This window comes from Dromiciops gliroides, chromosome 1, assembly GCF_019393635.1.
Source record: "Dromiciops gliroides isolate mDroGli1 chromosome 1, mDroGli1.pri, whole genome shotgun sequence".
Classification (NCBI taxonomy): domain Eukaryota; kingdom Metazoa; phylum Chordata; class Mammalia; order Microbiotheria; family Microbiotheriidae; genus Dromiciops; species Dromiciops gliroides.
The window spans coordinates 9517224-9545096 of NC_057861.1; the positions used below are offsets into that span (position 1 = coordinate 9517224).

The 27873-nt window shown below is 46.6% G+C and overlaps 1 protein-coding gene across 9 annotated transcripts in view; it reads right to left on the reverse strand.

Annotated features, from left to right (window-relative positions):
- Positions 1-27873, reverse strand: part of MTMR3 (myotubularin related protein 3) — a 167883-nt gene that overhangs the window by 16034 nt on the left and 123976 nt on the right. For all 9 annotated transcript variants that reach the window (XM_043979583.1, XM_043979590.1, XM_043979574.1 and 6 more), the window contains 6 exons: positions 21231-21327; positions 14607-14720; positions 5777-5982; positions 5027-5158; positions 3899-4010; positions 638-833 (listed from right to left, as the gene is read on the reverse strand). In XM_043979583.1, coding sequence (XP_043835518.1) covers positions 638-833; positions 3899-4010; positions 5027-5158; positions 5777-5982; positions 14607-14720; positions 21231-21327 — 857 coding nt within the window. The remainder of the gene's footprint in view (positions 1-637; positions 834-3898; positions 4011-5026; positions 5159-5776; positions 5983-14606; positions 14721-21230; positions 21328-27873) is intronic.

The following is a 27873-nucleotide window of genomic DNA, read 5'->3' on the forward strand; positions in this document are numbered from 1 at the left end:
CTCTGCCCTGCCAGCCCGACTCTTGTTAGCCCAAGTTTCTTAAATGTACCCTCTATCAGTGCTCAGTAATGCAAAAAATATTCCTGGAGTCACAGTGCCCTGTCCATATGGCATTTCGCTGGCGTGACCCTGCCCTTTCTCAGGGAAGCCAGATGTCCAGAGAAAACAGGCCCTAGACCCTCTGGTTGCTTGATTTGGGGGAGAGCCCAGGAGGTTCAAGGCCCCAGAGCAGCAGATACAAAGACAAGCTAGGCTGCTTGCAGGGGGGGAAGGCACGTACACAGATGACTCTAATACAAAGGAGAGAACAATGGGCTTCACAGTCAGAGGAAGGAGAGAGCACCTCTACCTGAGGAGCCCAGAGAAGGCCTTCCTGGCAGAAGTCTCACCAGACCTGGGTCCTAAAGGGTGAACAAGATGCCAGCAGAAAACGGCTTGAACAAAAGCACGGAGGTGAAGAAGGAGATACATGTGGAGGAGGGGGAGTGCTCTAGTTTAGCTGGAGGGGGTTGCTATGAGGTAATACTGAAAGCAAAGGGCAGTGGGGAACAGCGCCGGGAGCTGGAAGCCATGAGAGCAGCCTCTCCAAGAACCGACCCCCAGTATGACCAACAGAAACACCTCTCTCCGTACACACCTCTATGGTCCGATAGTAGGGATCGAGCAGGAGCTTAGACAGCGCCACGATCTGTGGGGTCCGATCCCAGCCGTCAGAGCAGTGCACCAACACCGGCCGCTGATCTCGGTCCACGGCATGGACGACCAGCAGGGCCGACTTCAGCAGCACTGACAGGTGCTGCAGCCACTTGGTACTTTCGAGAGCAGAAAGCCAGCTAGAGAGATAGAGACAGAGAGATCTGTGATGACAGGGGAGAACTCAAGCCTGTGGGCTTCCTGCAACGTGCTTGAGAACACACCCAATTGAAGAACAATTATCCATTATTTCTTCCCTTGAAATGCTGAACAACCTAACAAGAAATTGCAGTATCATCTAGGAGCATGCCCTCATTTTGAGATCCTGCCTACAGCCCCCTACTAGGAGGAGACCAGGAACATCACAAGTAATAATGCACAAGGGCCTGAAAAGTCACTCTTGTAGCCAGAGCCCTCTAGGAGACTCAGTGTGTGCAGGGGGCTGGGCCTGAGCGAGCGGCTCCTGGCCAGGGCAAATGCTGGGGCCATAAGCTGGAGCCCCCCCCCCCCAAGCCCAGCACAGCTTATGTCCTGGTCTACAAGCACTGCCAACACCCAGAGTTCTGCCACTGCTCTTCCGGGGAGCCTTGCCATCCCAAGTGCAGCCGGCCTAAGAACCCACTATCCCAGTTCCAACTTCTCTGCACATTCTCGCTTGCTCCTTGGCAGTCGTCGTGGTGTTGTCATTATCATCACCACCATCACCATGACGGCTATCCTCAAATAGCTGAAAGACTGTCCCAATGGGCAGCCTAGTACTGCGGAAGGAGCACTCAACAGGTGAGGAGCAAAGCAGCATTGGGAGCTCGAGTCTTCCCCTCACCCACAGGGAAGGCCTGGCTCCTCCCTGGTGACCCTGCACAGGACAAGGGCATTGGGAAGCCCAAAGAACTCTCAGCATGGGGACAGAAGGCGGGCCCAGGACAAACGATCCACTTGTGGCCTCCTCCTAGAAATGCCAGCCATCACTCTGTGCCAGTGTCTCACAAGGCTCTCTTACAACAGCGGCCAAAGAGCCTACAGGGTCCCAAGGATCGTTGGGATGAAAAGAACAGCTGTCAGCAGCAGGTGCAGGGCAGCAGCTCCAGCTCAGTGAGGGAAGGAAGTCCTAATTAGGGGCCTGCCTCTGAGTAAGGGGCCGAGAGGCCATCAGGGAGGCCGTAGACGATGATGTCAGGGAACACAGTGGGCGATCTGGGGACACCCCTCTGAATCTCAGTTTCCTTTCACCAGATGATTTCTGGCCTGTGTCTGTGATTACCAGGTGTCATAGAAATGTAGGCTGGCATTCATCAGCACAGACTCGTCCTTAGATCATCTTAGACCCCAATCTTTCTTCTCACAGATGCTCTCTCAGAAGTCAGAAATAAGTGGTCATCCGGCCTCTGCTGGGAGGGTAGCCCCCTTCCTCCTGAGACAGCCACGCCACTGTGTGACAACGCTCCATGGCGGGCCAGTCCTCCCCACATGCAGCTGGGTGGCATGGCCACTGGACAACTGCTTTTATTCCAGGGGTGACGGTTCTGCTGGATGTTTTTTCTTCCACGTGTCCAGAATTCACACATCTCCCTTCTCCAAGCTTCCCCATCTATGCTGATGGCCCCTCAATCTCTCCAATCCCTCACGTTCAAACCCCTGGAGTCTCTCTAGACGCTTCCTTTTCCATCCGTCCATCACCCTAGCCATCGACAGCCAAGTCTGATCGAATCTGTGCTCTTCTCTCTGGCTGCCCTGCCTCTTCAGAGCTTTCTAATCAGCTCCGCAGCCTTCCTTCTCTCCCTTTTCCAATCTGTCCTCTGCTCAGCTGCCAAAGCCAAAGTCCTAAAACACATCATGCTCATCATGCTGTGCACAAATTCCCGCTGGCTTCAGCATGGCTCTGCCTTGCCTTCCTGGTGTGCCCCCTTCAGGGATTCTCCATGCCAGGAAAACCAACCTACTGCCCATGCCCTGTCCAACAGCCCACGGCCCATCTCCATTCCCTGGCACAAGTAGGCTCCAATGGGAAACGTGCTCCTTACTCACTGAAGACATGCTGAATCCAAGCTTGCCTCTAAGCACAGTTCAGGTGCCAGTGCCAACACAAAATCTCCTGTGACAAGGAAGTTGCTGGTGTCTGGAGGCCCAAGGAGCACCAGGATGACAACGAAAACACGCCGGCTTGTCTCTGGACTCGGTGTGCCAGCAGTCCCCATGTGATGAGCATGTGGCCACACCCCATTATGCCTCTTCCCTTCAAACAACCAACTATGTTCAGACTGCTGTGGGCCTGACCTTTGGGGTGCTGACTCTGCTGGAGAGGTGGGGATCAGTCAGGCTCATCGGCTCCATGAGTAGGCCCACTCAAAGGACTCTGTCGGGGGCTACTCGAGGCTCCATTTCCTTGGGGTCAGTCGGGTTAGATCTGACTGCCGAACTGTTTGCTGTGCAAGTGCTCTCAGTTCAACACTGACCACGGCTGACCCCCTCAGGCCAAGAGCCTCCCCGGGGAGGGGGTGGAATGTCTGTAGTCCCTGGCACACACCCAGTAGCCCCTGTGTTTCCTTAGGCAGCACACGGAGATTCATGGGAAATGGAGCAGGGCAAGTGTGAGCATGAGCCTATCAGAGTTCTCTTGTAAAAAAGCTCCCCTTTCATCAGTGCCGTTCAAATGGCCACAGAAAACAAAGAAAGCTAGTCTGCCAAGGCATCATTGAACCTTCATTCTTGCGAGTTCACCAACTTCTTCCATCTCTAATAATCAAGAAATGTGAAGGGAAAGCCCCCGGCCTCCAAGGGGGAGGCTGGCACGCGTATTCACTTAGCAGCTGGAGGTCCCCACGGCCCCCACTGCAGAACTCACTGCTCCAGGCTGAGCTCTGAGAAGCTCCAGGCTAATGCAGGCTGGCCAGAACCGCTGAGGAAGCAACTCCTGGAAAGGCATGAACTCCCTGGAGGATGTCAGGAGGAGGGGAAGCAGTATTTGAATGATAGTGCCTGATGCTGTGGAGAAGGGTCTGGAGGAATCTGAGTGCTGGTGCTGCTGACAGTGGCTGCTGAGAGGCCCTGAGCATGTCACTTCCTTCTCTTAGCCTCAGTTTCCCTCATGGGTTAAAGCACAGGAATGCTGGCACCACCTGCTTCTCCCTGTGAGAGAGGCGGGTCCCTGACTGCAGGGTGTCTGGGTCAGAGGCAGGGGACACAGGACAAGGGGGCCAATGCTTACTTTCCCGGATCTGGCATCTGTGTACACAGCAACCGCAAGGACTGAAAGCTCTTCCGAATCGAATGAATGTTTGCCATGCCCATAAACACCACTTCGCAGTTGGGATAGTACTCTGGAGAAAACGACAATGAAGAGAACACAAGTGTGCTGAACTGGAAAGCCACACAACCAGGGCAAGGGAGTGAGCCACCCCTGCAGCTGCAGAGGGAGGCCAGGGTGAGGCCTGGGGCTCTAGCAACAAGCACAAGGCCTTCGTTAGGAGGCAGTGTCTGCCCAGCACCTTCAGTGGGCCCGGGTGATGTGTAGATGAGAAAAGGCCCTGCCTGTCCTGCCCTGTACCCCAAAGCAGCAGGGGTAAGACATGTGGGGGAGGGGGAGGAGGAGAGGGAGTGCCACACTGGCATCTCTGCACAGGATCCCCGAGCCCAGGGCCTCCAAAGTCCCTTTTTTGCCCTGGCTGGAATAACACTGTGAAGAAAGGCTGAGTGTTCTCATCTTCCAATCCTAGCTAATCCTCCTACAGAGGACACAGATGAAGGACAGACAAATTCTGCCCAGGCTCTCTCCCAGCCCAGACAAGGGGCTGTTATGGGCCTTCCATGAGGGGCCATGGCTGCTGGATCTGCTGCGCACCCCTGGAACCCCAAAGAGAAGCAGCCACCAGTCTGTGTGCAGCGAGAGGTCCCCAAGGCTCTGAGAAGGTCTTGTTCAATTACAACAAACTTCTCAACATGGACAACCCTAATAATGGAAGGGGATTCCTTCTCCTTCTCACCAGGAAGGCTGGCACATGGGAGGGAAAGGATGAGCGTGGTTTCATTCACCATTTATCTCCTCCCAAACGGCCACATGAGGAATTAAAAGACAGCAGGCCGGGGGCAGCTAGGTGGCGCAGTGGATAGAGCACCGGCCCTGGAGTCAGGAGTACCTGAGTTTAAATCCGGCCTCAGACACTTAATACTTACTAGCTGTGTGACTCTGGGCAAGTCACTTAACCCCAATTGCCTCACTTAAAAAAAAAAAAAAAAAAGACAGCAGGCCTAGGGTCCTGGCCTCTTGTCTCAGGATAACGATAGAGAAGGTGGCTGGATTCACCAGCACAAAGGGCTCGTGGGCCATGGCACTCACCTGGGCACTCACAGCCTCCCCCTTTGGCTCGGTTCGCCACAGCTGCCGCATAGGAACGTGCGTCCAAGATTAAAAGCTTCTGAGGCTGGACAGCTAAGCTCTCTGCTCCAGAAGCGTTGGACAGGGAAGAGTCTAAGGAGAATCAGGAGGAAAACAACTACTCACCTGTCACCAATTATTGCCAGGTATGATCTATGACAATTATGACACCTCAGTTCATGGGATTCTTTTCTCTCTTCTCTTACTCCCCCAGTGGTCTGCTTCAACTGTCCTAGATGATGAGAATCAGCATCCCAAAGCAGAAGACCCCTCAATGTCGGCCTTGGAGAGCCAAGACTTGGACAGGACCATTTGGTCCCTTCCCCAAATCCCACCCTACCCTTTTTCTTTTCTTTTAAACATGATGCATCTGAGGTCCAGAGAGGCAAAGACAGCTCGTAAGAAGGAAAACTACTTAATCAGTTCCTTCCTTATCTGGAATTTAGTGTCTTTTTCGTTACACTTCCAGAAAGATTTTTAACAGGAGGTAAAGTAAAACAGGGTCATCTGCTCAGTCAGCAAAAACCCCAACACTTCCTGTGCTTCCAATATCCCAGGACCTGATCTCGGGCCAGGATTCAGCGTTGCTTAATTGGGCCATGCAAACAAGGGATTATCTCCCTTCATGCTCTTGTACCAAACTCTGCAGAGTTGGGGGAGAGAATCCACAAGCAGTTAGGATCAAAAATGAAGAATGGCTAACAAACTTACCAAATTCCACATCTGAAAGGTCAGCTCCATTGGAATACTCTCTGGAGCAATTTCCATTCAGTATCTTGCCACTACTTGACCTGGAGTCAGAGGCACAGGCTTTGGCCACGGACTGCACGAGGTGCTCGTCATCTGCATTCCGCCAGCCCCACCAGCTGACCTCGGGCTGCCCACAGCGGGCAATGACAGCCCCATTACTTTGGTGCCTGATGGAAGAACAAGCCATGAAAAGAACCCCAGGGTGGACAAGGCAACTCCTTAATGAGTGTAAAATCTCCTAGTTGGCATTTTCTGCATATGTAAATAAACATACACAGGCCAGTGTCCAGTGTTTTGGGAATCAGGTGGGGCATACATAACCTGGACAAACAGGTAGAAGCAGGGAATGGTGTCACTGAAACCAGGTAGCCCCTCATTTGGCAGTCGAGGAAACTAAAAGTTAACAAGACAGGGACTGAGTCTAGTCGGGGTGTAACACAGATAGCGACCAGAATGCTCAGTATTCCACAGTTCATGCACAACAGATGTGAAGCACCGTGCCCTGTGAGGTTTGAGGGGAAAAGTCACCATCATCTTACCCAAGGTTACCAAGCTAACCAATGACAGAACAGCCTGATAGAAAGCTCACCAGGCTCCTGAAATCAAGAGAATCGAGTTTAAGGACCCAGCTTGCTATTTACACATGTCTGACTGTGAGGGAGGTAGAGCCAACATGGTGGAAGAGCAGGAAGGAGAACGGCTCCTCAGCAATCTGTGCAAACATCTAGAAAATCCCCCAGATTGAATTCTGATCAGTGAGTCGTTTTTTCAGTCCAGCTTGTCCGGCATAAGGAGACACACAGAGAGACTGGGGCCAAGGAGTGTCTCATATGGAGCATTCCAGTCTAGGGAGAGGCTCTTCATCAGAGCAGGAAGAGGTCCCAGAGAAAGCAGAGAAGGGCCTCGACTTGTGTAGGTGGAGGAAGAGGTGCCTTATGGGAGCTCAGTCACTGACTGCTCAGCTCTAGGTCAGAGGAGTGGGCCTGTACCCAGGGGTGGTACTCCAAGGTGCGGGGAAGGCACAGGTTGCAGGCTGTGTACCCATCAAGGCACAAGTCCAGAAGTGAGCAGCAGCAGAGTGGCTCAGACCTCAGAAGCGGAACAGTCTCAGTTCTAGCTTCTAGTCTAGTCTGAAGTGTAGAAGAATTACCGAGGCAGGAATCCCAGAACAAAGGGAAGTCTAACAGTTGTGTTGCTCTGAACCAACAGAGTCTTCCAGCTAGCTGATAAGGGTGGAGGTCAGCAGCAGTTTATTGAAAATCCCACTGGGCCAAGCTCACAGGCATTTTGCTCAAACCCAATCCCAGGTCAGCAACCTGTAGAGCTCAGAACAAGGGGACAGTGAGCAGACTTTGTCCCGGATCAGACCAATCTGGAACACTGAAAATCTACACGTCCCCACTCTAAGTGGCCTCGGAGAGAGTAATAATACATTCAAAATCCCCAAGAAAGCAGCTGTAGGATCAGTCCAACCTAGCCATTCCCTCCAGAAGTACATACAATATGACCCTAAAATAAGGTACAAAGTTAGGAATTAGGATGGAAGAATGAGAAAATAAAAAGGTACAAAGGCAGAAAAGGCATAAAACCTTGCCCAAGCAACAAACTCCCTGAAAATCAAAATGCCAATGATTCCATGAGACAACAAAAAATATTAAAAGAAAGTAAAAACACTGGAAAAAATAGAAGAACAGGTAAGCACCTCAAAGCAAAAAAGAACTAACCTAGAAAATACATAAGGAGAAAAAAATTAAGGATCATTAAAATATCTGAAAATCATTAATTTTTTTAAAAAACCCAACCTAGGTGTCATATTTTTAAAAATCAAGAAAGAAGACTTCCCAGACCTCTTAGAACCAGAAGTCAAAGTCAGTCACCTCCTGAAAGAAGTCCCACCAAAATGAAAACTCCCAGGAACACCTAGAACCAAGATTCAGAAAGAAACAACATACTCCAAGCCTCTAGAAACGAAGACTTCAAGTCCAGGGGAGACCCAATCAGAATAATAAACAATTTGGCAGCCAGCACTACAGCAAGGGGGGAACTTGGAATATGATATTCCAGAAGGCAAAAGAGAACAGTTTACAACCAAGAATAACTTATTCAATAAAACTGAGTATTATCTGGGGGAAGAATGAACTTTAATGAAATACAGGATTTCCAAGCATTCCTAATGAAAAGCCCAGAAGTGGGTAGAAATTTTGAAGTGTGAACACAGGAGGCAAGAGAAAAATAAAAACATAAACATGAATAAGCAATCATAAGGGACTAAACAAAGACGAATTACATTCTAATGTGGGGAGGTGATACATGTGTTCTCTCTGACCCCTATCATCATCTGGGGTCACAGATGAAGTCTTATTAAAAGGTTAAGGGGTAAAAAGGGAAGGAAGAGGAATGAGGTGAGGAAGAGGAAGGCTAAGGGAAATGATCTTATATAGCTGGTGGGTACAAGTAAAAGTCTATAAGAGGGCAGCTAGGTGGCACAGTGGATAAAGCACCGGCCTTGGATTCAGGAAGACCTGAGTTCAAATCCAGCCTCAGACACTTGACACTTAACTAGCTGTGTGACCCTGAGCAAGTCACTTAACCCTCATTGCCCTGCCCCCCCCCAAAAGTCTATAAGAACAAGGAGGAAGGGAAGAAAGCAAATGACACTTGAAAATTACTCTCATCTGAACTGATCAAAGGAGGGAATAATACACACATACACAAACACAGAGTTGGGCAGAGAAATATATTTCATTCAACAGGAAAACAGGAGGGAAAAGGGAAAGAGGGGAAAATAACAAGGATAATCTGGTGGGATTAGTTCAAAGCAAAACAGACTAAGGCGGCACAAAAATATTGACAGCAATTCTTTTTGTGGTGACAAACACTGGGAATCTGAGGGGCTGTTCATCAATGGGAGAATGGCTAAGATGATATTTAAATGTGATAGAATATTACCGTGCTGTAAGAAATGATGAAAGGGGTGGTTTTAGAGAAATATGAGGAGACCTGTACAAGTGATGTACAATGAAATGAGCAGAACCAAGGGCCAAGTGACACAATACCAACACTGTAAAGATAAACAGCTTTGAAAGACTTTGGAACTGACCAAAATAACGGCCAACCACATTCCAAAAGATTCACAATGAAATGTGCTGCACATCTCCTGAGAGGAAGGGGAAGGACTCAGAACACACAATGAGACAATTCTTTTTTCCCCGCACATGGTCAATGTGGAAATTTGTTTTGCTTGACTACACATGTTTATAACAAAGGTTTTGTTTTCTTTTGTTTCTCAACCGGGGCTGGGATGGGCCACAGAAGGAAAGGAACAGGAGGTAGATTCTGGCTAACTGAAAAACATTCACTAAAGCAAACAAAAAAGCAACAGTACAAGTGTATGACTGTGGATGAGTTACTTTCTTTTCATGAACCTGAAAATGAAGAGACTATTTGTCCTACCCTTACCTCAAACAAAGTGGCAGAGAAAGTGCTTATGTTAATGGTTAGGCACTAGAGAAATGAATTCTTAATAGTGGTAATTTTTATAAATTGAGGGGGCAGCTAGGTGGTGCAGTAGAGCACTGGCCCTGGATTCAGGAGGACCTGAGTTCAAATCCAGCCTCAGACACCTGACACTTACTAGCTGTGTGACCCTGGGCAAGTCACTTAACTCTCATTGCCCCACAAAACAAAACCAAAAGAAAAAAAAAAAAAAGAAATTGAGGCTCAGCCATGAACAGAACCTACCCAGAGTTACATAAAAGAAAAGCTAGGAAGTGAACCCAACTTTCCTGACTCTATATTCAAGGTTATCTCTAGTGTTATACATATATGTTTATGCACACAATGAAATAAATTCTTGTAATCTACCAGAACAATATCTCACAATATCCAAAATTATGAAGAGTAAACTTGGGGGGGAGGGGGCCCAATGAGGGTTAAGTGACTTCCCCAAGGTCACACAGCTAGTAAGCATCAAGTGTCTGAGGCCGGATGTGAACTCAGGTCCTCCTGAATCCAGGGTCAGTGCTTAATCCACTGTGCCACCTAGCTGCCCCCCAAGAGTAAACTTTCTTAAGTATGGGTCTTCTTTGAACAGTGATACCTAAAATACTTTAAAGCTCCAATTCCATTTTGAAAAAAATGGAATTGGGGTCAAAAATCCTCAAATATATACAGAGCTGAGCCAAATTTATAAAAATAAGAGCCATTTCCCAATTGATAAATGGTCAAAGGATCTGAACAGGAAGTTTTCAGAAGAAATCAAAGCTATCTGAAGTCATATGAAAAAATGCTTTAAATTACCATTGATTAGAGAAATGAAAATTAAAAACTCTGAGGATCTGCCTCAAACATATCAGATTAGTTAACATGACAGAAAAGGAAAATGACAAATGCTGGAGAGGATATGGAAAAGTAGAGACACTAATGCATGGTTGATAGAGTTGTGAACTGATCCAACCATTCCAGAGAACAATTTAGAACTATACCCCAAAGGCTATAAAATTGTGCATACCCTTTTAACCAGTTATACCACTACTAGGTATATACCCCAAAGAGATCAAATAAAAAGGAAAAGGACCTGTATGTACAAAAATATTTATAGCAGCTGTTTTTGTGGTGGCAAAGAACTGGAAATTGAGGGAATGCCCATCAATTGTGGAATGGGTAAACAACTTATAGTATATGATTGTGATGGACTGCTGTTGTGCTATAAGAATGACAAGTTGAGGGGCAGCTAGGTGTTACAGTGGATAAAGCACCAGCCCTGGATTCAGGAGGACCTGAGTTCAAATCCTGGCTGGAGGAAGAGAATTTAGAACTCAAAAAAAATTGGGGGGAGGGGGGTAGGGCAATGAGGGTTAAGTGACTTGCCCAGGGTCACACAGCTAGTAAGTGTCAAGTGTCTGAGGCCAGATTTGAACTCAGGTCCTCCTGAATGCAGGGCCGGTGCCATCTAGCTGCCCCTAGAACTCAAAATTTTGAAAAAGAAAAATATAGGACTAAAAATAATCTTCAGTCATATCCCCTAAAATGGTGCTAGGCAGAGTCTGAAGGTCTTTAAGGAATACCTGGCTGATACAAAACTCTAAAGGCTAGTAGCCCTGATGTCTACTCTATAGTCATCCTGGACGATCAATCTTAGCATCAAACAAAAGCCTTCAATGTTTAGAGGGCTACTTTACAAACTGGGTTTAAACTCCCCCAGACAGTAGATGCATCTCTTGCAGGAGACAAAGAGAAGAATTTTCTAATCTCCTCTTGTTTGGGGGTTGGGAGGGGGAGACAGGGGACAGATGCTTTTTAGAAGAGTCTGAGAAATTTTCTATAGTTAAGTAGATAAGAGGTGGCTAGGTGGCTAGGTGGCACAGTGGATAAAGCACCAGCCCTGGATTCAGGAGGACCTGAGTTCAAATCCAGCCTCAGACACTTGACACTTACTAGCTGTGTGACCCTGGGCAAGTCACTTAACCTTCATTGCCAGGCAAAATTACATTAAATTAAAATAAAATAGTTAAGTGGATAAACAAGGCAGGGCTATAGGTATGTCCCACTGCATCCTTTCTTATGGGTCCAAAGGATCATTCTACAGATGAGGAATAAAGAACTAGAGATCATGGGGACTGCTCTCCTTTTAAAACCAAACATTTCCTTTCTGAGCTGCTTTGAAACTAACCATAAACATTAACAGCAGCTGGCAGTTTTAAAAAACTTCTCTAAAACTTCCCATATGGAACCAAAATCGGGGGGCACAGGCTGCCCCACTTCCCAAGGAGGCCTTGCTCCATGCTGGGCCCATGCATCCCTGCACAGCCTGTTAGGGCAAAGAGGCCTAGCACCACCCCTCTCCAGCAGCAGGTGGCGCTGCGCTGCTGCAGCCAGGGCTCCAGCCGCCCATAAGGGGATTCTGTCTGGCTCTGGCCAAGCTGGGCTCCAGGCCACCACTGCAAAGTTCTCTTTTGCCCTCACTGGGCCTGGGAGAAAACCACGGTCCTGGTCCCCTCACAGGTCCTCCCTGCACTGCCCCCACAGCCTTCTCTGAGGGCTGATTCCGTGCAGCCCTGCTCCACGCAGGAAAGGTCACTTCCGGGCCGCCGGCTCTCTTCCTTTCTTTTCAGTCCTTGTCCCCAGCTACCGACGACAGCGTTTTGGTTACAATGCACTTGATAAAGATAATTTGGGGGAGCAACTAGGTGGTGCAGTGGATAAAGTACCGGCCCTGGATTCAGGAAGACCCGAGTTCAAATTCGGCCTCAGACACTTGACATGTACTAGCTGTGTTACTCTGGGCAAGTCACTTAATCCTCATTGCCCCACCAAAGAGAGAGAGAGAGAGAGAGAGAGAGGGGAGAAAGATAATTTTGTTGGTGCCCTAAGTCAGTAAGTGAGCTAGGAAGTACCAGGATCACTGACCCCAGAACCTCAGGCTAAGCTGCCCAGCCCCACTTGGACAAAGACAGCCCACTCAGCACTGCCGCCACCCTCCGGGTCACCCAGGTTTACAAGCACCAGGTCTCTGGCTCATTCCCTTCCTTCTCCTGTACACCACCCCCCACCTGGCACCAGGGCTTTATCTAGGTACCAACGAAATCCACTAGCAGGAGCCTGCTTTAGGAGCTCTGACTGGGTGATCCACTCCTAGGGGAGACCTATTCCTTAGGCCTAGCACAGGTCTGTCCATGGAGTGGGCACTCAGCCAATACTTTTTGAGAGGCAGCACAGGACAGGAAAAAGAGACGTGGGTTCGGGTCCCTGAGCTGCAAACTGGAGTCATTTCCCTCCTCTGGAGCTGGCTTCTTCCTCTACAAAATGAGGGGCACATGGAATTCAGAAAGAACACTGAGGAAACAAGGTGGCAACAGCCCGTCTGCGAGCTCCATGGGAGCCAGTCTGGGGCTGCCTGCACAGAAGGCTGGTGTCTCCTGCCTGTGCTCAGCTCCAGTTTTCAATAACAAAGGGAGAGTGACTGCAGCAAGCTCTGAGGAGGCCGAGCAGCACCGCCAGGGCACTCCAGCCTCATCAAGGGAGGATGGGCAGGAGCTAGACAGGTCTGGCTAGAGAAAAGAAGCAGCTCCTAGGAAGTAAAGTCGGTGCCATGTAAGAGAAGACTCCCAATCCAGTCGGACCGTTGATATGGGGAAAAATTTTCTTGGGAATCTGATCACTGTAAGTCTTCAGGTGGTCCTTTGCTGATGAAAAGGGGGGCCCCTAGGCTCCAGACTCCCTCCTCTGGCTGGTTCTCAGAGGGTCTTGGGGGGCTCAGTGGGAAAGAAGGCTAGGGATCCAGATGGCTCCATCAGGTCCCCAGGGCGGCTCCTCACGGCTGCTGGCAGTGACGTGGTCAGTCTCGTAGCCACAGCTTTGTCCTGGCCTCCGGTAAGGACGGAGGTGGGGGGAGCACATCCCTCATGGCCTGAAGGGCTCCTTTTACTGTTCAAAGGCAGAGATATAATATGGAATGGCCAGAGGGTGAAGGAAAGCAGTGGAGGGAGGTGAGGGCAGAAATGACAAGTCTACTGGAGCCTTGCTGCTGTACCCTCTCTATCACACCACCATTTCTCCAGCATTTTAAAGAGAACCACCCCTTTCCTCCAGTATGTCTTCAAAGAAGGGAAGGCGAGTGTCTCTCCGCCTCACCCTGAGGCCAAGTGACTGGGCACAACCTCAGAAGAAACTCTAGCTGTCTCCTTCAATCCCTCCATTTTGCAGTCACATGACTCACAGCTGCAGGGCTGGGGAGGTGCAAGCAGCAAACCTGGAAGCCAGATCCTCATTCTGAAGTCCACTGCTCTGTCCTTTACCTGTGTTTCTGCTAAGCCCTGTGTCCATGAAGGGGGTGCCCACTGCTAGCAATATGGCACACTTGGCTGCCACACCAACTGCTCTTCCTTTCAGGGCTTGCCCTGTCCTCGATCAGACAACGTGGCTCTGCCACTGGACTTGCTTGTCCACACCACCCCCTGATCTTTGAAAGAGCCTTCTCCATACTTAGATTACACCTTCTTCAGACCCCAGAGCTGGAAGGGGCCATAGACTATGGAGTCTTTAACAAATGAAGGGAAACTGAGGCTCAGGTTGGAGAACTCGCCCAAGGTTGCACAGTGACTGAGCAGAACTGTCCCATAGGAGTCTAGCCCCACTCTCTCTCGCTGCTGCTCCTCTGGCCCAAAGAACCCTTGGGATGGGCACTTTCTGTGTTTTCTGGCTAAACTCAATGACATGTATAACCAAGTCACTCACTACACTGTTCTCCTTAGCCAGAATCAGGCATACGGGCTTTGCTGCCTTTGTGGCCATGGGCCAATCATCTCTCCGAGTCTCAATTTCCTCATCTGTAACTGGAAGATAACAGATGCACCGCCTGCCTCACGAGGAGGGTGTGAGTGAAGAACACCAACGCTCGGATGATCAACAAGAACCACACAAATGGCTGCTGCTCCCCTAGGATCATTGCCCTGTGCCTGGTGGGAGGTCACAAGCCAGGGCCCTCTTCACCTTCCCACCTGACCATAAGCTCTTAGCAGACAAGGGCAGTGTCATTTTCTCACAAGTCTTTAGGAGGCTGGATAATTGCCGGGCCAGAGATACTCACTGAGGGACCCTGGCTTCCCATCCCAAGCCTCAACCCACAGTAACGGCAGTGTCCTTGGCATGGCAGGGGTGCCCAAGGCTCTGTTGGACGCTATGGCTTTCATCACATCTTTAGCCTAATTCATCCTGCCTGCCAATTGTTTTCAGGTCAGAAGTGAGCCCCAATTACCTTCGGGTGACCCCCAGTACCTCTGCTGCGGCTCACCTGTAGACTACGGCAGGGATGCGTTTCCAGGACCTGAAGCTTGCTACACTTTCTAGCTCCTTGTCGGTAATCCAGGCTGGCACAATGAGCTCCTGTGGGTAGCTGCCACACAGCCTACAAATTGAAGACAGAAAGAAAACCTTAGAGGTACTGACAATGGGCATCTGCTGAGGCCTCAGCTTGGCTCTAGACAAAAGAGAAAGGTAAAAATGAGTGAATAAGTAAATGAATGACAGTCATATATTGCCCACTATATACCAGGTGCCAGTCTAAACTTTATAATTTTTTGTTTGTTTGGTTGGGTTTTTTGGGTAAACTTTATAATTTTTATTTCATTTGATCCTCATAACAACTCATGGAGGTAGGTACCAGTATTATCTCCATTTCTCAGATGAGGAAACTGAGGCAAACCGAGATGAAGCGACTCGCCTGGAGATGTCTGAGGCCAGAATTGAATTTAGGCCTTCTTGACTCCAGGCCGAGGGCTCTATCCCCTGTACCACCCAGATGCATCAGCACCAAGAGCACCCATCTTTATGGAGCTTTCCAGTTGGCCCAGCATTTTCCTCATAATAGTTCTGTAAGACAGGCAGTAGAATGATTGTCTCCAAATTATAGACAAGGAAACTCAGGCTGGGAGAGGAGACACGAAGATATGATCATCTGCCTTGGTGTGGCAGAACCCTGAATACAAAGCAAGGTCTTCTGTCTTCATGGGATCCCAGTCCCCTCCACACCCCTTCTCTTAGCACTAGGCAGCTCCACTTCTCTACTGCCTTTTAGGAGTCCTTGGCTCTGTGCCCCTAATTCTGGAGAGGCCCAGCACAGAAGCAGTGACAGTCTCATTGTCCTTGTCCCGGCCTGCCCATGGCCGGTGGCTCAGCTCTGAGCAGCCCACGTCAGAGGCTGGCAAAGCCAAGAAGCAGAGGACAGCCAAGTGGATGGGGAGAGGATGAGAACTGGTCCGTGAGGATTAGCTGGAGAAGCACTTGGGAATGGAGTCTATCAGGAAAAAACAAAAGGCACTAAAATGAAAAAGAAAGCAGAACACCACAGCTGTGTATAAATGTGTGCAGGGCTGTTCAATGGAAGAAAGAGTAGACTTGGCCAATGTGCCTCTGAGAGCAGTTGGGCTGGGGGTTGGTGGGGGGAGATGGGGAGATGGAGAGGCAGGTTTTGTAAGAAAACAATTCCTCACAGTAAGAACTGTCTGCAGGCAGGATGGGAAGCCCTGAGTGGGGAGGGGCAGGATGAATTCTGGATCAGCGGAAATCATCAAGTGATGTCACTTAAGCACAGAGACCTCTGAGGTGCCCCACCCCCAACCCTGAGAGTCTAGAAATATGCCACAAAAGTGGGTGGGCCAAAAAGAATGACTTCCTGAAGTCTAAAAGCAATTACGCAGCAGAGAGCAATTCTTTGGCCTTCATTCTGAGGAAAACTGCTGCAGAGCTCTTGGCCCAAGATATCAGAGTCATACTTTCAAATGCTGTCACAAGCCTGGAAGAATGTGCCAATGTACTTGAGGTGGAGGTGTCCCAATGATGGGGACAAGTCCCAATGATGGGGACAAGCCACAGCCTGGAGTCCCAAACTGGGCCGAATGTGTGCATGGTCACAGCAGTCACTCTCCTATCTGGGCCAACCAGGCGAATACGGCAATAAATCCAGAAATTACTTCAGGCTGCTACAGGAAGCAGACTGAGAAGCCCATCACATCTGAGAAAAGCTCTTTCCTCATTATCCGCGGCTTCCCAACGAGTCTGGAAGATGTCTTTGGTAGCAGCTGGAGAGCACTGTGAATTCAGAAGGCTCTCCCAAGGTGCCCCAATCTTCTTGGCTGGCTGCGTGGATGATCCTTTGCTTCTACTCGACAGCACAGGAAGAGGACAGCAAGGCCCAATGCTGGGATCTGACCTTAATGTCTCCTGTTTCTCTCTAAGGCAGGTGCTACTTTTTGTGTCCTATTCCCAATTTCTAGAAGACCAAAAGCCACCTCCAGGAAATCTGTGAGAGTATGGAACAAGCACTGCATGTAGTATCTAAAGATTTGGATTTCAGTCTGAGTTCTGGCATTTTCAAGCTGTGAGACCATGGACAAGTCACATAACTTCTCTGAAACTCAGTTCTCCCATCCAAAGAATGGGGAGAATAACATTCACTACTTAATTCATAGGGTAACAAGGAAAGTATTTTGCTCCAGAAAGTTGATTTATAATCCATAGGTGACCAAGAATGAGGGGCGGCTAGGTGGCGCAGTGGATAGAGTACCAGCCCTGAAGTCAGGAGTACATGAGTTCAAATCTGGCCTCAGACACTTAACACTTCCTAGCTGTGTGACCTTGGGCAAGTCACTTAACCCCAATCGCCTCACTAAAAAAACAACAACAACAAAAACAAAACAAAACAAGAATGACTGTAATTCAATGCCTTAAAACTGACATACAGGGAAAATTCTAGATAATGTTTAAGGAAACCAATGGCCATTTATATAGAAAACACCTTAAACCAAGGGCCCCCTAACAATCATGACCAACTACAGCCTAACCAAACACAAAGGAAGAGACAGAATGGAGATGGACGAATCAGTCCTAGCTTCCCAGGGGCATCTGCACCTGGGACAAAGTTGGACATCCGCTGCTTTGAGTCACAGTTTCTTCTCCTTAAACTCTACTTCCACCATTCATCTGTCAAATGAGCTGGAGAAGGAAATGGCAAACCCTCCAGTATCTCTGCCAAGAAGACCCCCCCATGGGCACACAAAGAGTCGGACACGACTGAAACGACTGAATGACAACCATACAAGCAGAGACAGACCAAACTTTCCTTTTCCTGTACATCTGTCTAGTCTGGAGTCAGTCTCCTTGATGGTTTGGTGAAAGCTATCAGAGTACTTCCTACTTAACCAAAAAGACAAATCAGCCAGGATTAAGCGATTAGCCATAAACGGTTCAGAGGATCGCTGAGATTGGCCCAAGTGTAGTTTCTCTTCGGAAATGGAATCAAACCATCAGTCTTACTTTAATTTCTGCAAATATTCCCTTTTAAAGTTGCCTGTGAGCTTAAAAAACGGGGAAGGTGATTTAAGAAATACTTTGACTTGGGAAAGTCGGTCATTCAAAAGGTGATTGCCATAAGCCTTACTTTAAAAAAAAAAACAACTCAGTGAAAGTTTTAAGAAATGAATTTCATTGTTTTTAAAACTCACTGTGGAGTCATCAAAGGTAGGCAGGGTCTTAACAGTTATCTTTGTTTTGTTTGAAGTCACTGTTTTCCAATTTAAGATGGCTTTAATTGGTCTTGGATTTTAAGACTTGAACCTGAAGTGTTGTTTGTTTTTTGCTAATTAAACAGATCCATTTGCAAATAGGCTCCTCATTTCTCCCTTAATGCATTTCTGACTGGAGGAAACGTTTCCTGAGAAGTTGAGAGGCATCTATAAATGATAACTTTTAGAATATATCCTGATAACAAAAGGCCAATATTATAGATGCTATTTTATATTTAATTTGTTTTTGTTTTTTGCAGGGCAATGAGTTAAGTGACTTGCCCAAGGTCATACAGCTAGTGAGTGTCTGAGGCAGGATCTGAACCCACAAAGACCAGGCTTCTTGACTAGGCTCTGTGCACTACGGTGCCCCCTGGCTGCCCCAGAACATCTAGCTTGTGTGGAATAGGGAATAAATGATGAGAAAAGGCTGTATCAACTCTGACTTCAATGGGAAGCTATGACTGAATCACAGGGTCTCTGAGTGGACAAGGACCTCAGGGCACATTCAGGCCAAGCAGAATTAGCCACAAAATTCCCTTCCAGCTTCCACTTGAAGACTTCTCACAAGGAGGAGCCAACAGGCAGGCGGGCAGGCCCTGAGGCAGCCTGGTCTGCTTCTGAATGTGAGGAAGGTTTCTTTATAGCCACCAAACACCAGGGACGTTTCAAGAAAGAAGCCCCAAAAGTCTAAGTTTTAAGGCAGTAAGAAAAATTGTTCAAGTTGTAATCAATATTTATTATGTATAACTGGCATATTAGTTTTAAACCAACTACACAATGCAAACAAGCTATATCTTTATGCATGGTGTTCATTCATTCACTTGGCAGTTATTTCTAGTCTTCTCTGACCTTGAGCCCTGCCTCACAGAAGTGAGGGGTAACCCCAGGACCTCAGAGGCTCTGCCGGCAAAGCATAAGGCCTGGCCATCCTCACCAATCCAGGAAGGCTCCAAGCAAAGTTCCTGATCAGCTTGGTCAAATTCAGCAAGACTCCTCACCAGAGACGTGGGGGAAGGGGGAGTGGGAATAGGAAGTGTGTGTGTGCGTGTCAGTTTTGATACCTGTAGTACACCACAAAGACCCTTAACCAGAAGGTATGGAAAGGTGATCGATCCCCTGACTATGGGTGGGTCTGTCTTCCCCTCTGCTCCCTCTCCCTTTCCTATACCACCTTTACTTTTTGAGTTCCAAATTGTATTCCTCCTTTCCTTCCTCCCTGAGGCGGTAAGCAATCTGCACCATCTTGATGCAGATGACTCCCAGATCCATCTATCCCCCCAAGTCTCTCCTGAGCCCTGGCTGGAGCTCATCTCCTACAGCCTAATGGATACTTCCCCCCTTGTTTCATAGGCGCCAGACTTGACCCTGTTCTCAATAGCCCTGTGTCTGTCAAGGACCCCACCATCCCTCTAGTAACCCAGCTTCACAACCTCAGAGTTATCCTTAGCTCTTCACTCTCACCCCCATGACCACAAGCATCAACCAAGTCTGTCTTCTTCCAGCTCCAGGGCCACGAGCTTCATCCCGGCCCCCATTATCTCTCTTCTGGACTGTGGCAACAGCCTCCTAACTGGTTTCTCCATGGAGTGGCCAAAGTGATCTTCCTAAAGCACAGCTCTCACTATGAAACTTCCCTGCCCAAAACTCCAGGGATTCCTTATTTCAAGAACAACTATGAATGTTCTTTGGCATTTAAACCCACTCAACTCTTATTAAACATAACAACCCTTTCCACACTGGACAGCCCAGCCACAGTGGCTGCTCCACACGTCCAACAGGCCACCCCCCCCGTATGTGCTTTTGAACATACATGCACATAAATGGTGCTGGCTGCCCATGTCTGAAGGCACTCCCTTCTCACTTCCAGCTCAGAAAACCCCTAGTTTCCTTCAAAATGCACCTGAAGCAATAGCTTCTTTCTACACTGAGACTTTCTTTGTCCTCCCATCTGTTAGGCTCTCCCCTTCCCCAACTCACCACTTCTTTACTGGTAAAATGTTTCCATGAGGGCACCTAGGGTGGCACAGTGGATAAAGCACTAGCCTTGGATTCAGGAGGACTTGAGTTCAAATCCAGCCTCTGACACTTGACACTTAACTAGCTGTGTGACCCTGGGCAAGTCACTTAACCCTCACTGCCCTACCAAAAAAAAAAAAAAAAAAAGGCAAAAACAAAAAAACAGGTTATTTGGGGTAGCTAGGTGGCACAGTGGATAGCACACTGGCCCTGGATTCAGGAGGACCCGAGTTCAAATCTGACCTCAGACACTTAACACTTACTAGCTGTGTGACCCTGGGCAAGTCAACCCCAATTGCCTCACCCAAAAAAAGAAAAAAAGTTCCCACGCCCCTGCTGCCTTTCTCCTATGCAGGGACGCCTCTATTTTTGTCCTTATCCCCCAATGCTTAGCACAGTACCTGGCACACACAGCAAGGCCTGGATTTTAATCTCAGTGGATGGGAGAAGCAGTCACTGAGGAAATCAGAGATCTTTGAGAAACTCAAGTGAATGTCTTTTTTTTTTTTTTTTTGGTGAGGCAATTGGGGTTAAGTGACTTGCCCAGGGTCACACAGCCAGTAAGTGTTAAGGGTCTGAGGCATGATTTGAACTCAGGTCCTCCTGACTCCGGGGCCGGCGCTCTATCCACTGCGCCATCTCGCTGCTCCTAAGTGAATGTCTTTTCTAACACAACACAGACACTTGTATAATCGATGTACAAGGTACCTTTCATGTCCACTGGATAGGATTTGGGACATAAGTATACTCTTTTTTCTGATTAAAGATGCTTAGAGTTGGGGATTTGTTTTTAAGTTTAATCATAATGTTAGTTAATCAGATTATTTATTAGATGCTGAGTCCTTGGTCAGGGATAAATGAACGGCTCCATCATAACAGTGCTACTAAAGAGAAAATAAGACCCACTTTATAACCACCTGTTTTATGGTTTGCAAACACATAGCAAAAGGGGGGAGGGGGAACTTACCTGTTTTCTCTCTTCTTCCTTCTTCCCTCCCACACACACACATTTATATAAACTGAGAGGATCCAGAACCTCTAAGGTTGGAAGGGACCCTCAGGGCCTCTATCTGGAAAGAAAACCCCCAATACAACATTCCTGACATGTGGCTGTCTAGTCTTCACTTAGAGACTTTTATTTTCTTCTCCAGTGGTGGCACAGGAGCAGAGAGTTTAGAAAGTACTAATGAACACTTTCAAGATCACAGATTCAGATTTGATAAATAAATTAAGTTGAAAGAAGCCCAAGCTCAAATGATTTGCCACACAAAGGCTGGTGTTTTTAGCACAAGCACTTGGCCATGAACCAGCAATCTGTAGGGACCCAGACAACTTACTTGTACTTCTCATTGATGTTGGAGATCCTCCAGGCATTGTTCATATCAAAACCCATCCGCTCAACTTCATTTTTAAATCTTGCTGTGACGTGCTCCCCTGGGGACCAAGAGCAGATGAGAAAGAAGTGAGGCATGGATCCCATGCTGCCAAGCAGGTAGGACGAAAGAACAGCTCATCTGCTTGTTCATTACGCAGCAAGGACGGCTCTAACAAGAGCAACAAAAATGCGGCTTCCTACTTTTCAGAGAAAATTCATTGCTAACAGGGAACACTATGGCAAGATATCCCAGCAGAACTTGTCCCAAAACATAATGACTAGGCCTTCTCTGAAGAGCATCAGTGATCAGGCCCAGGGGAGGCTCAGCAAATACCAAACTGCAGGGTAAAGAGCTGACCATAGGTATGGCCATTAACAAAACAAGGGGAATGGGGCTGCATTAGCATTAATGCCTTTGGTTTTTGTTGGGTTTTTGTCAAGAACAGAGAAATAAAGAGGTAGAGCAATGGAGCAGAACATTCCCCACTCCTCTAGCAGTGAAACACCCTCATGCTCAGACTGTGTTTACGTTATAATGACAGTCATTAGACAGCATCCCAGATATCCAGGAGTGGAGGAGAAAAGAGAAACAAACACGAGACAAAATGAGCCACCAGAGAAATCATTACAACAACATAAGCAGGGCTCCGAATCTAAGGAAAGACAAAGTGGTTTATACCAGAGAACCTTCGACTTTAGGAAAGGAAATAGGGTGATTTCTCTCTTGAATGCGAGACAAAATCCCCAATTTAGATTGCTTCTTTATAGTCCAAGCTAAAAGAGAAAAAGTAAACTACCCAAAAAATCAGCTTCAGGGAAGCGAGAAGGCAATAATCTGCTAAATCTAACCCATTTTTAGAAAGGATTTAGAAACGAAGTAGTTGGCTTCAAGATAGGGGAAAAGTACCTGAACAAGACTGCTATGTTCAATTTGAGAAATTCCAAGACCCATGAACCTCCTTGCATCAGGATCATTAAGGTGGGAAGGCTTCATTTAACCTGCCCCATCACTCAGAGCCTTGAGAAGTTATCCAAAGTCTTGGCTTTGTTCAAAGATGAACAAAAATGTACATATTTGAAGAAAGTAGAAGTTGTGAGCTCCCAGCAGCAACCTGAGGTAATGGTGAATTATGTTAACCTAGTTTTGTCCATTTTTTAAAAAATTGTAGGTGGTGTCCTGAGTAATGACTTAAAGTTGTAGTCAGTTTTAATTACTCATTTTATTATAACTCACCTGAGAACATCCAGCTAAGACCATGAATACTAAGGATAAATGGAAGAAAAATAATCAGCAACTCGGCTCCCTCTTGGTTTCCATGTCTAGCCCCATTTGGTCACACTGGACAAGATTCCCACTGATCTTAGCTGATGACTAGAGCTATGGAACATGGGGTCATCTGGCCCTACCCCTAGCTAGCAGTGACCCAAGTCAAAGTTGGCTCCACAATGTCCCCCCACATCACACCACCTTGGAAGGACTGAAAACTTCCAAACCTCCAGAACCAGCTCTGAAAACAGCAGTGTGATAAAGTCCGAAGCTTGAGACATTGCCCTTCCACCTCCACCCATGCCTGGATAAGACTCTCAACATTAACATAAAGTTCCACATCAAGAACTGGGGTGGAAAAATGAGCAAACAACAACAACAAAAAGCTGACCACAAAAAGCTACTATGGTGACAGTGAAGATCAAGAATCAAACTCAGAAGACAATGAAGGCAGAATAGGTACAAAGTCTCAAAGAAAAATGCGAACTGGCCATAAGCTACAGAATTCCTAGAAGTGCTAAAAATTGATTTTCAAACTCAAGTAAAAATGACAGAGGAAAAATTAGGTAAATAAAAGAAAGCAGAGGAATAAGATTATGAAAAGACAAAGTGTGACCCTAGGCAAGTCACTTAACCCTGTTTGCCTCAGTTTCTCTTCTGCAAACTGAGCTGGAGAAGAACATGGAAAACCACTCCAGTATTTTTGCCAAGAAAACCCCAAATAGGATGGTTGAAAGTCAGACATGACTGAAATGACACAAAAACAACATCTATCTAAAATCAAGAACAAGCACTATCTGTAACAGGAATAACCTTGAAGCCTTCCCAATAAGATCAGGAACGATGCAAGGATCCATTATCATGATTATTAATGAATAATAGACTGGAAATGCTGGCATTAGCAATAAGAAAAGAAAAAGAAATTGAAGGAATAAAAATAGGCAATGAGGAAACAAAATGTTTTGTCTCTTTGCAGATGACATGAAGGTATACTTAGAAAACCCTAGAAAATCAACTAAAAAAATCAACTAGTTGAAATAATTAACAACTTTAGCAAAGCTGCCAAGATATAAACCCACATAAACGATCAGCATTTCTATATAATACCACCAAAACCCTGCAGGAAGAGATGGAAAGAGAAATTCCATTTAAAATAAGTGTAGACAATATAACATACGTGGGAGTCTACCTACCAAGACAAATACAGGGAGTATATGAACACAATTAAAAAACCTTTTTCACACAAAAACAAAACAACTCTGACGTACCATCTCATACTATCATATTGGCTAACATACAGAAAAGGAAAATGAAAAATGTGGGAAGGGATATGGAAAAACCGGGACAGTAATGTACTATTGGGTGGAGCTTTTGACTAGTCTAACTATTCTGGAGAACAATCTGGTACTCTCCCCAAAGGGCTACAAAATTGTGCATACTCTTTGACCCAGCAATACCACTCCTAAATATCCCAAAGAGGTGAAAGAAAAGGGAAAAAGACTTATTGGTACACAAAAAAATTTACAGTAGCTCTTTTTGTGATGGCAAAGAATTAGAAATCAAGGGGATTCCTGTCATTTGAGCAATGACTGAAAATCTTATGGTATATAATTGTAATAGAATACTATTGTGCTTTAAGAAATGGTGAGAGGGACAGTTTCAGAAAAACCTGGAAAAACTTTTATGATTCATAAAGAGTGAAGTGAGCAGAACCAAGAAAACACTGTACAAAACATCGTAACAATGATCAACTATGAAAGAGTTTTTTGTTATCATTGCACAGTTATGACCAACTCTTCATGATCCTGTGGACCATACTGTTTGTGGGGTTTTCTTGGCAAAGATGCTGGAGTGGTTTGACATTTCCTTCTCCAATGGATTAAAATAAACAGAGGCTAAGTGACTTGTCTAGGGTCACAAAGCTAGTAAATATATGAGGCCAAACTTGACCTCAGGTCTTCCGGACTCCAGGCCCAGCACTCTTTCCACTGAGCCATGTAGCTGCCACATGAAAGAATTAGCTACTGTGATCAAGACAAAGATCCAAGATAATTCTAAAGGACCCATGATGAAAAATGATATTCGCCTCCAGAGAGAGAACTGGTGAACTCTGAATGTAGACTGAAGCCAACTTTTAAAAATTTCTCTTTTATCATTTTATTTTGTGTTTTCTTCTACAACATGGCTAAAGCAAAAATGTGCTTTGTATGATCTCACATGTATAATCGAAATCAAGCTGCTTGCCTTCTCAAGGAGGGGAGAAGGGTAGTAGGGAGGAAGAGAATTTGAAACTCAGGGGGCAGCTAGGTGGTGCAGTGGATAAAGCACCGGCCCTGGAGTCAGGAGGGCCCAAGTTCAAATCCGACCTCAGACACTTGACACTTACTAGCTGTGTGACCCTGGGCAAGTCACTTAACCCTCACTGCCCCACCAAAAAGAGAGAGAGAGAGAGAGAGAGAAGAAATAAAATGAAAAAATAGCATGCTTCAAGCTGTTCAATCAGGAAAACTTTTCAAAATGCTTGTTAAAAATTTTTTACATGTAATTGAAAAATATTTAACAAAATAAACAAAAATAATGTTTAGAAAATAAAGAAAAAGGTGGTTCTGCCTCTAATGCAACCATATGAGATCTACTTGGGCTATTTAACCACATGGACATTTGTGATATGATAATTACACGGAAAGGAAGTAGAGAAAAGAAATAGAGGCAGGAAGAAGAATAGAAAAAAACTGGATTGTACATTAAGGCTTGAGAGTTCATCCTAGTACTGACACCAACTCACTGTGTAATGAGAGATTCTTTCCCCTCCCAAAAGAGGGGAAATGCAAAAAGTTCTCTAGGTTCACTCTGCAAGGAAAGAAAAGAGAGGCCAAGTATATGGATACAGTAAGAATGGCCCTTGGCTGGAGTCAGGAGATACGTGTCTGTAACAATAGCTAAGACCCTCATGCTCTCTAGGCCTCTGCAAGACGAGGGGTTTGGCCTCAATCCTCTCTCGGATCCCTTCCGCTTGAAAAGGATGATCCTCTGATTGTAAAGAATAAAAGGGGAAAAAAGCAGCACACGCCCACCCTGGCTTTACAACTGGACTTCAGACAGCATCGCTAGAACTCAGAGAGCTGCATCAGGACTTCTTCCAAAGCAGAAGGCTTGAGAGCTAAATGAAGGCCATGATAAACCAGTGTAACACAGGGGGATTCACAGCGGCAGAAAAACCTTCATGGGACTCTCAAGCACTAAGGACCTTTTATCACCTTCTGCCTCTCCAGCCCATTGGCCACGGCTTAACTTACTGCATACTCTAGTGTCACACCACGAAAGGCCACAGTTTTGCTGATTACTTACTCCAAGACTACACAAACTCTCCCAAGTTGGGCTTGTGATCGTATGGACTCAGCAGGGTCACCTTGATGCCAGGAGTCACTTTGAAAATATGTCGGGATGACTTATGAGAACCATCTTTTCATCTTTGGGCCACCACTTACATTCACCAATGCTGGGTGGAGGTGGTATAACCAACCCCTCTCATGCCAACAGCTATAAAGTAGGTCAGCTGCCTCTAAGCAGCCGTCATTACCAAAGTCTGTGCAGAGCACCCTGCTCTATGTAAAAAGGAATGCAAATAAGGTAAAACCAAAAAACCTAACAAAGCACAGCAGTACAATTCTATTTCAGCTAGTAGCTGATAAGTTGTTTGCTGTGCAGGCAAACACAAGGTAATAAATGCACCTAAGGAAAAACAGTATTAACTATTCCCAAAAGATTCCCAAAAGAAAGATGCTCTGGGCACAACAGGAGAATCACAGACACATCAGGAAGGGAGCAAAAAGGTAAGGCTGACTAATCAATCGCTCCTCAAATTGTGAATGTCATCTACTTCCCAGACAAGTCATCAGCCTGCCCCTGGTCAACACCTCCAGTGACAAGGGACTCACACACTCTGTCTTTGTACTGTGCTAATTGCGATCAAAATCTTCCTAATACAGAGCTGAAATGCAACTCCCTGTTGAGCAAAGTAAGAAGCCTAACAACAATTCCATGGGTCAGCCATTCAAATATTATAAGACAGTGACCCTGATAGCCCATTCTTTTTATTTTTCCAGGCAAAATACCTGATTCTTCCCATCTTCAAAAATCTTTAAAAGGAGCAAGGCTAAAGAGATATGGTCAAAGTGAATAAAACCATGAAGGCTGGAGGTTGGGGAAGGACAGAAGGAAGAGGAGGTATAAAGAAAGGGTAACACAACCTCATTTACAAAGTCCTGCACAAAAGAACCCAGAAGAACCTCTTGCAGCTTAAGAGAGACCCAATAAGAATGACATGAGGAAAAAAAAAAGACCAATATGATACTTCAGAGAGGAGCTTGTGAACTCAAGTTCTGCATAGGAAATAAGTCCAGGAGGGATGAGGAGAAATCCAGACAAACTCTGAAGACATGCATGGAAATGATTCAAATGAGATGGGAGAAGGGGAAGTATCTACCTAGAGATTGAAATGGAGGCACAGGGAATTCACAACCAACCTGGATTTTTCTTTTTTTTCTTTCTTTTTTTTTTTTTTTAGTGAGGCAATTGGGGTTAAGTGACTTGCCCAGGGTCACACAGCTAATAAGTGTTAAGTGTCTGAGGCCGGATTTGAACTCAGGTCCTCCTGACTCCAGGGCCGGTGCTCTATCCACTGTGCCACCTAGCTGCCCCGACCAACCTGGATTTTAACAAGACTGCACAGAAGGTGGAAGAAGATCATGGCAGATGACAATAGCTCCAAATAAACAAGGAAGCCAAGAACATGAAGGAGGCTTTACAATGCCAATCAGGCATGAGGCAGACAGCCTTAGCTGCAGTCCTTCTCAGGACTCCTTCACAAGTCAGAGTCCCTGCCAAAGAGCTTTGGTCTGTGGGGGTTCTGTCTACCACTGTTTACCATGTTAGGAATGAAAACATCTTAGTATTCTTGCTATGACTATAGTCTTGACCCCGCAGACTACGTGGATGGTCTGAAGGACCCCGTTGGGTCCCCTGCCCACCCCATTTCAGAACAGATTGATCTCCCTCCAGTGGAGATGACGCCACCTCCACAACCCAAGCCCAAAGGAACCTCCAGATGGAGAGGAGAGAGATCATGTGACTGGGCTCAGAGGCAGGCCTTTGTGGCACCTCTTCCATGTCCAGACCAGGCCTCCATAAACGCCCTCTGCACTTTACGTGCGAGAATCATTAGAATGTTAGAACTATTAGAAAATAAACTCTCTGAAGACAAGGACTGTTTTTGCTTGCTTTTCTTTTTATCCTGAGTGCTTACCAAAGTGCTTGGCACATCGTGAATGCTTAATAA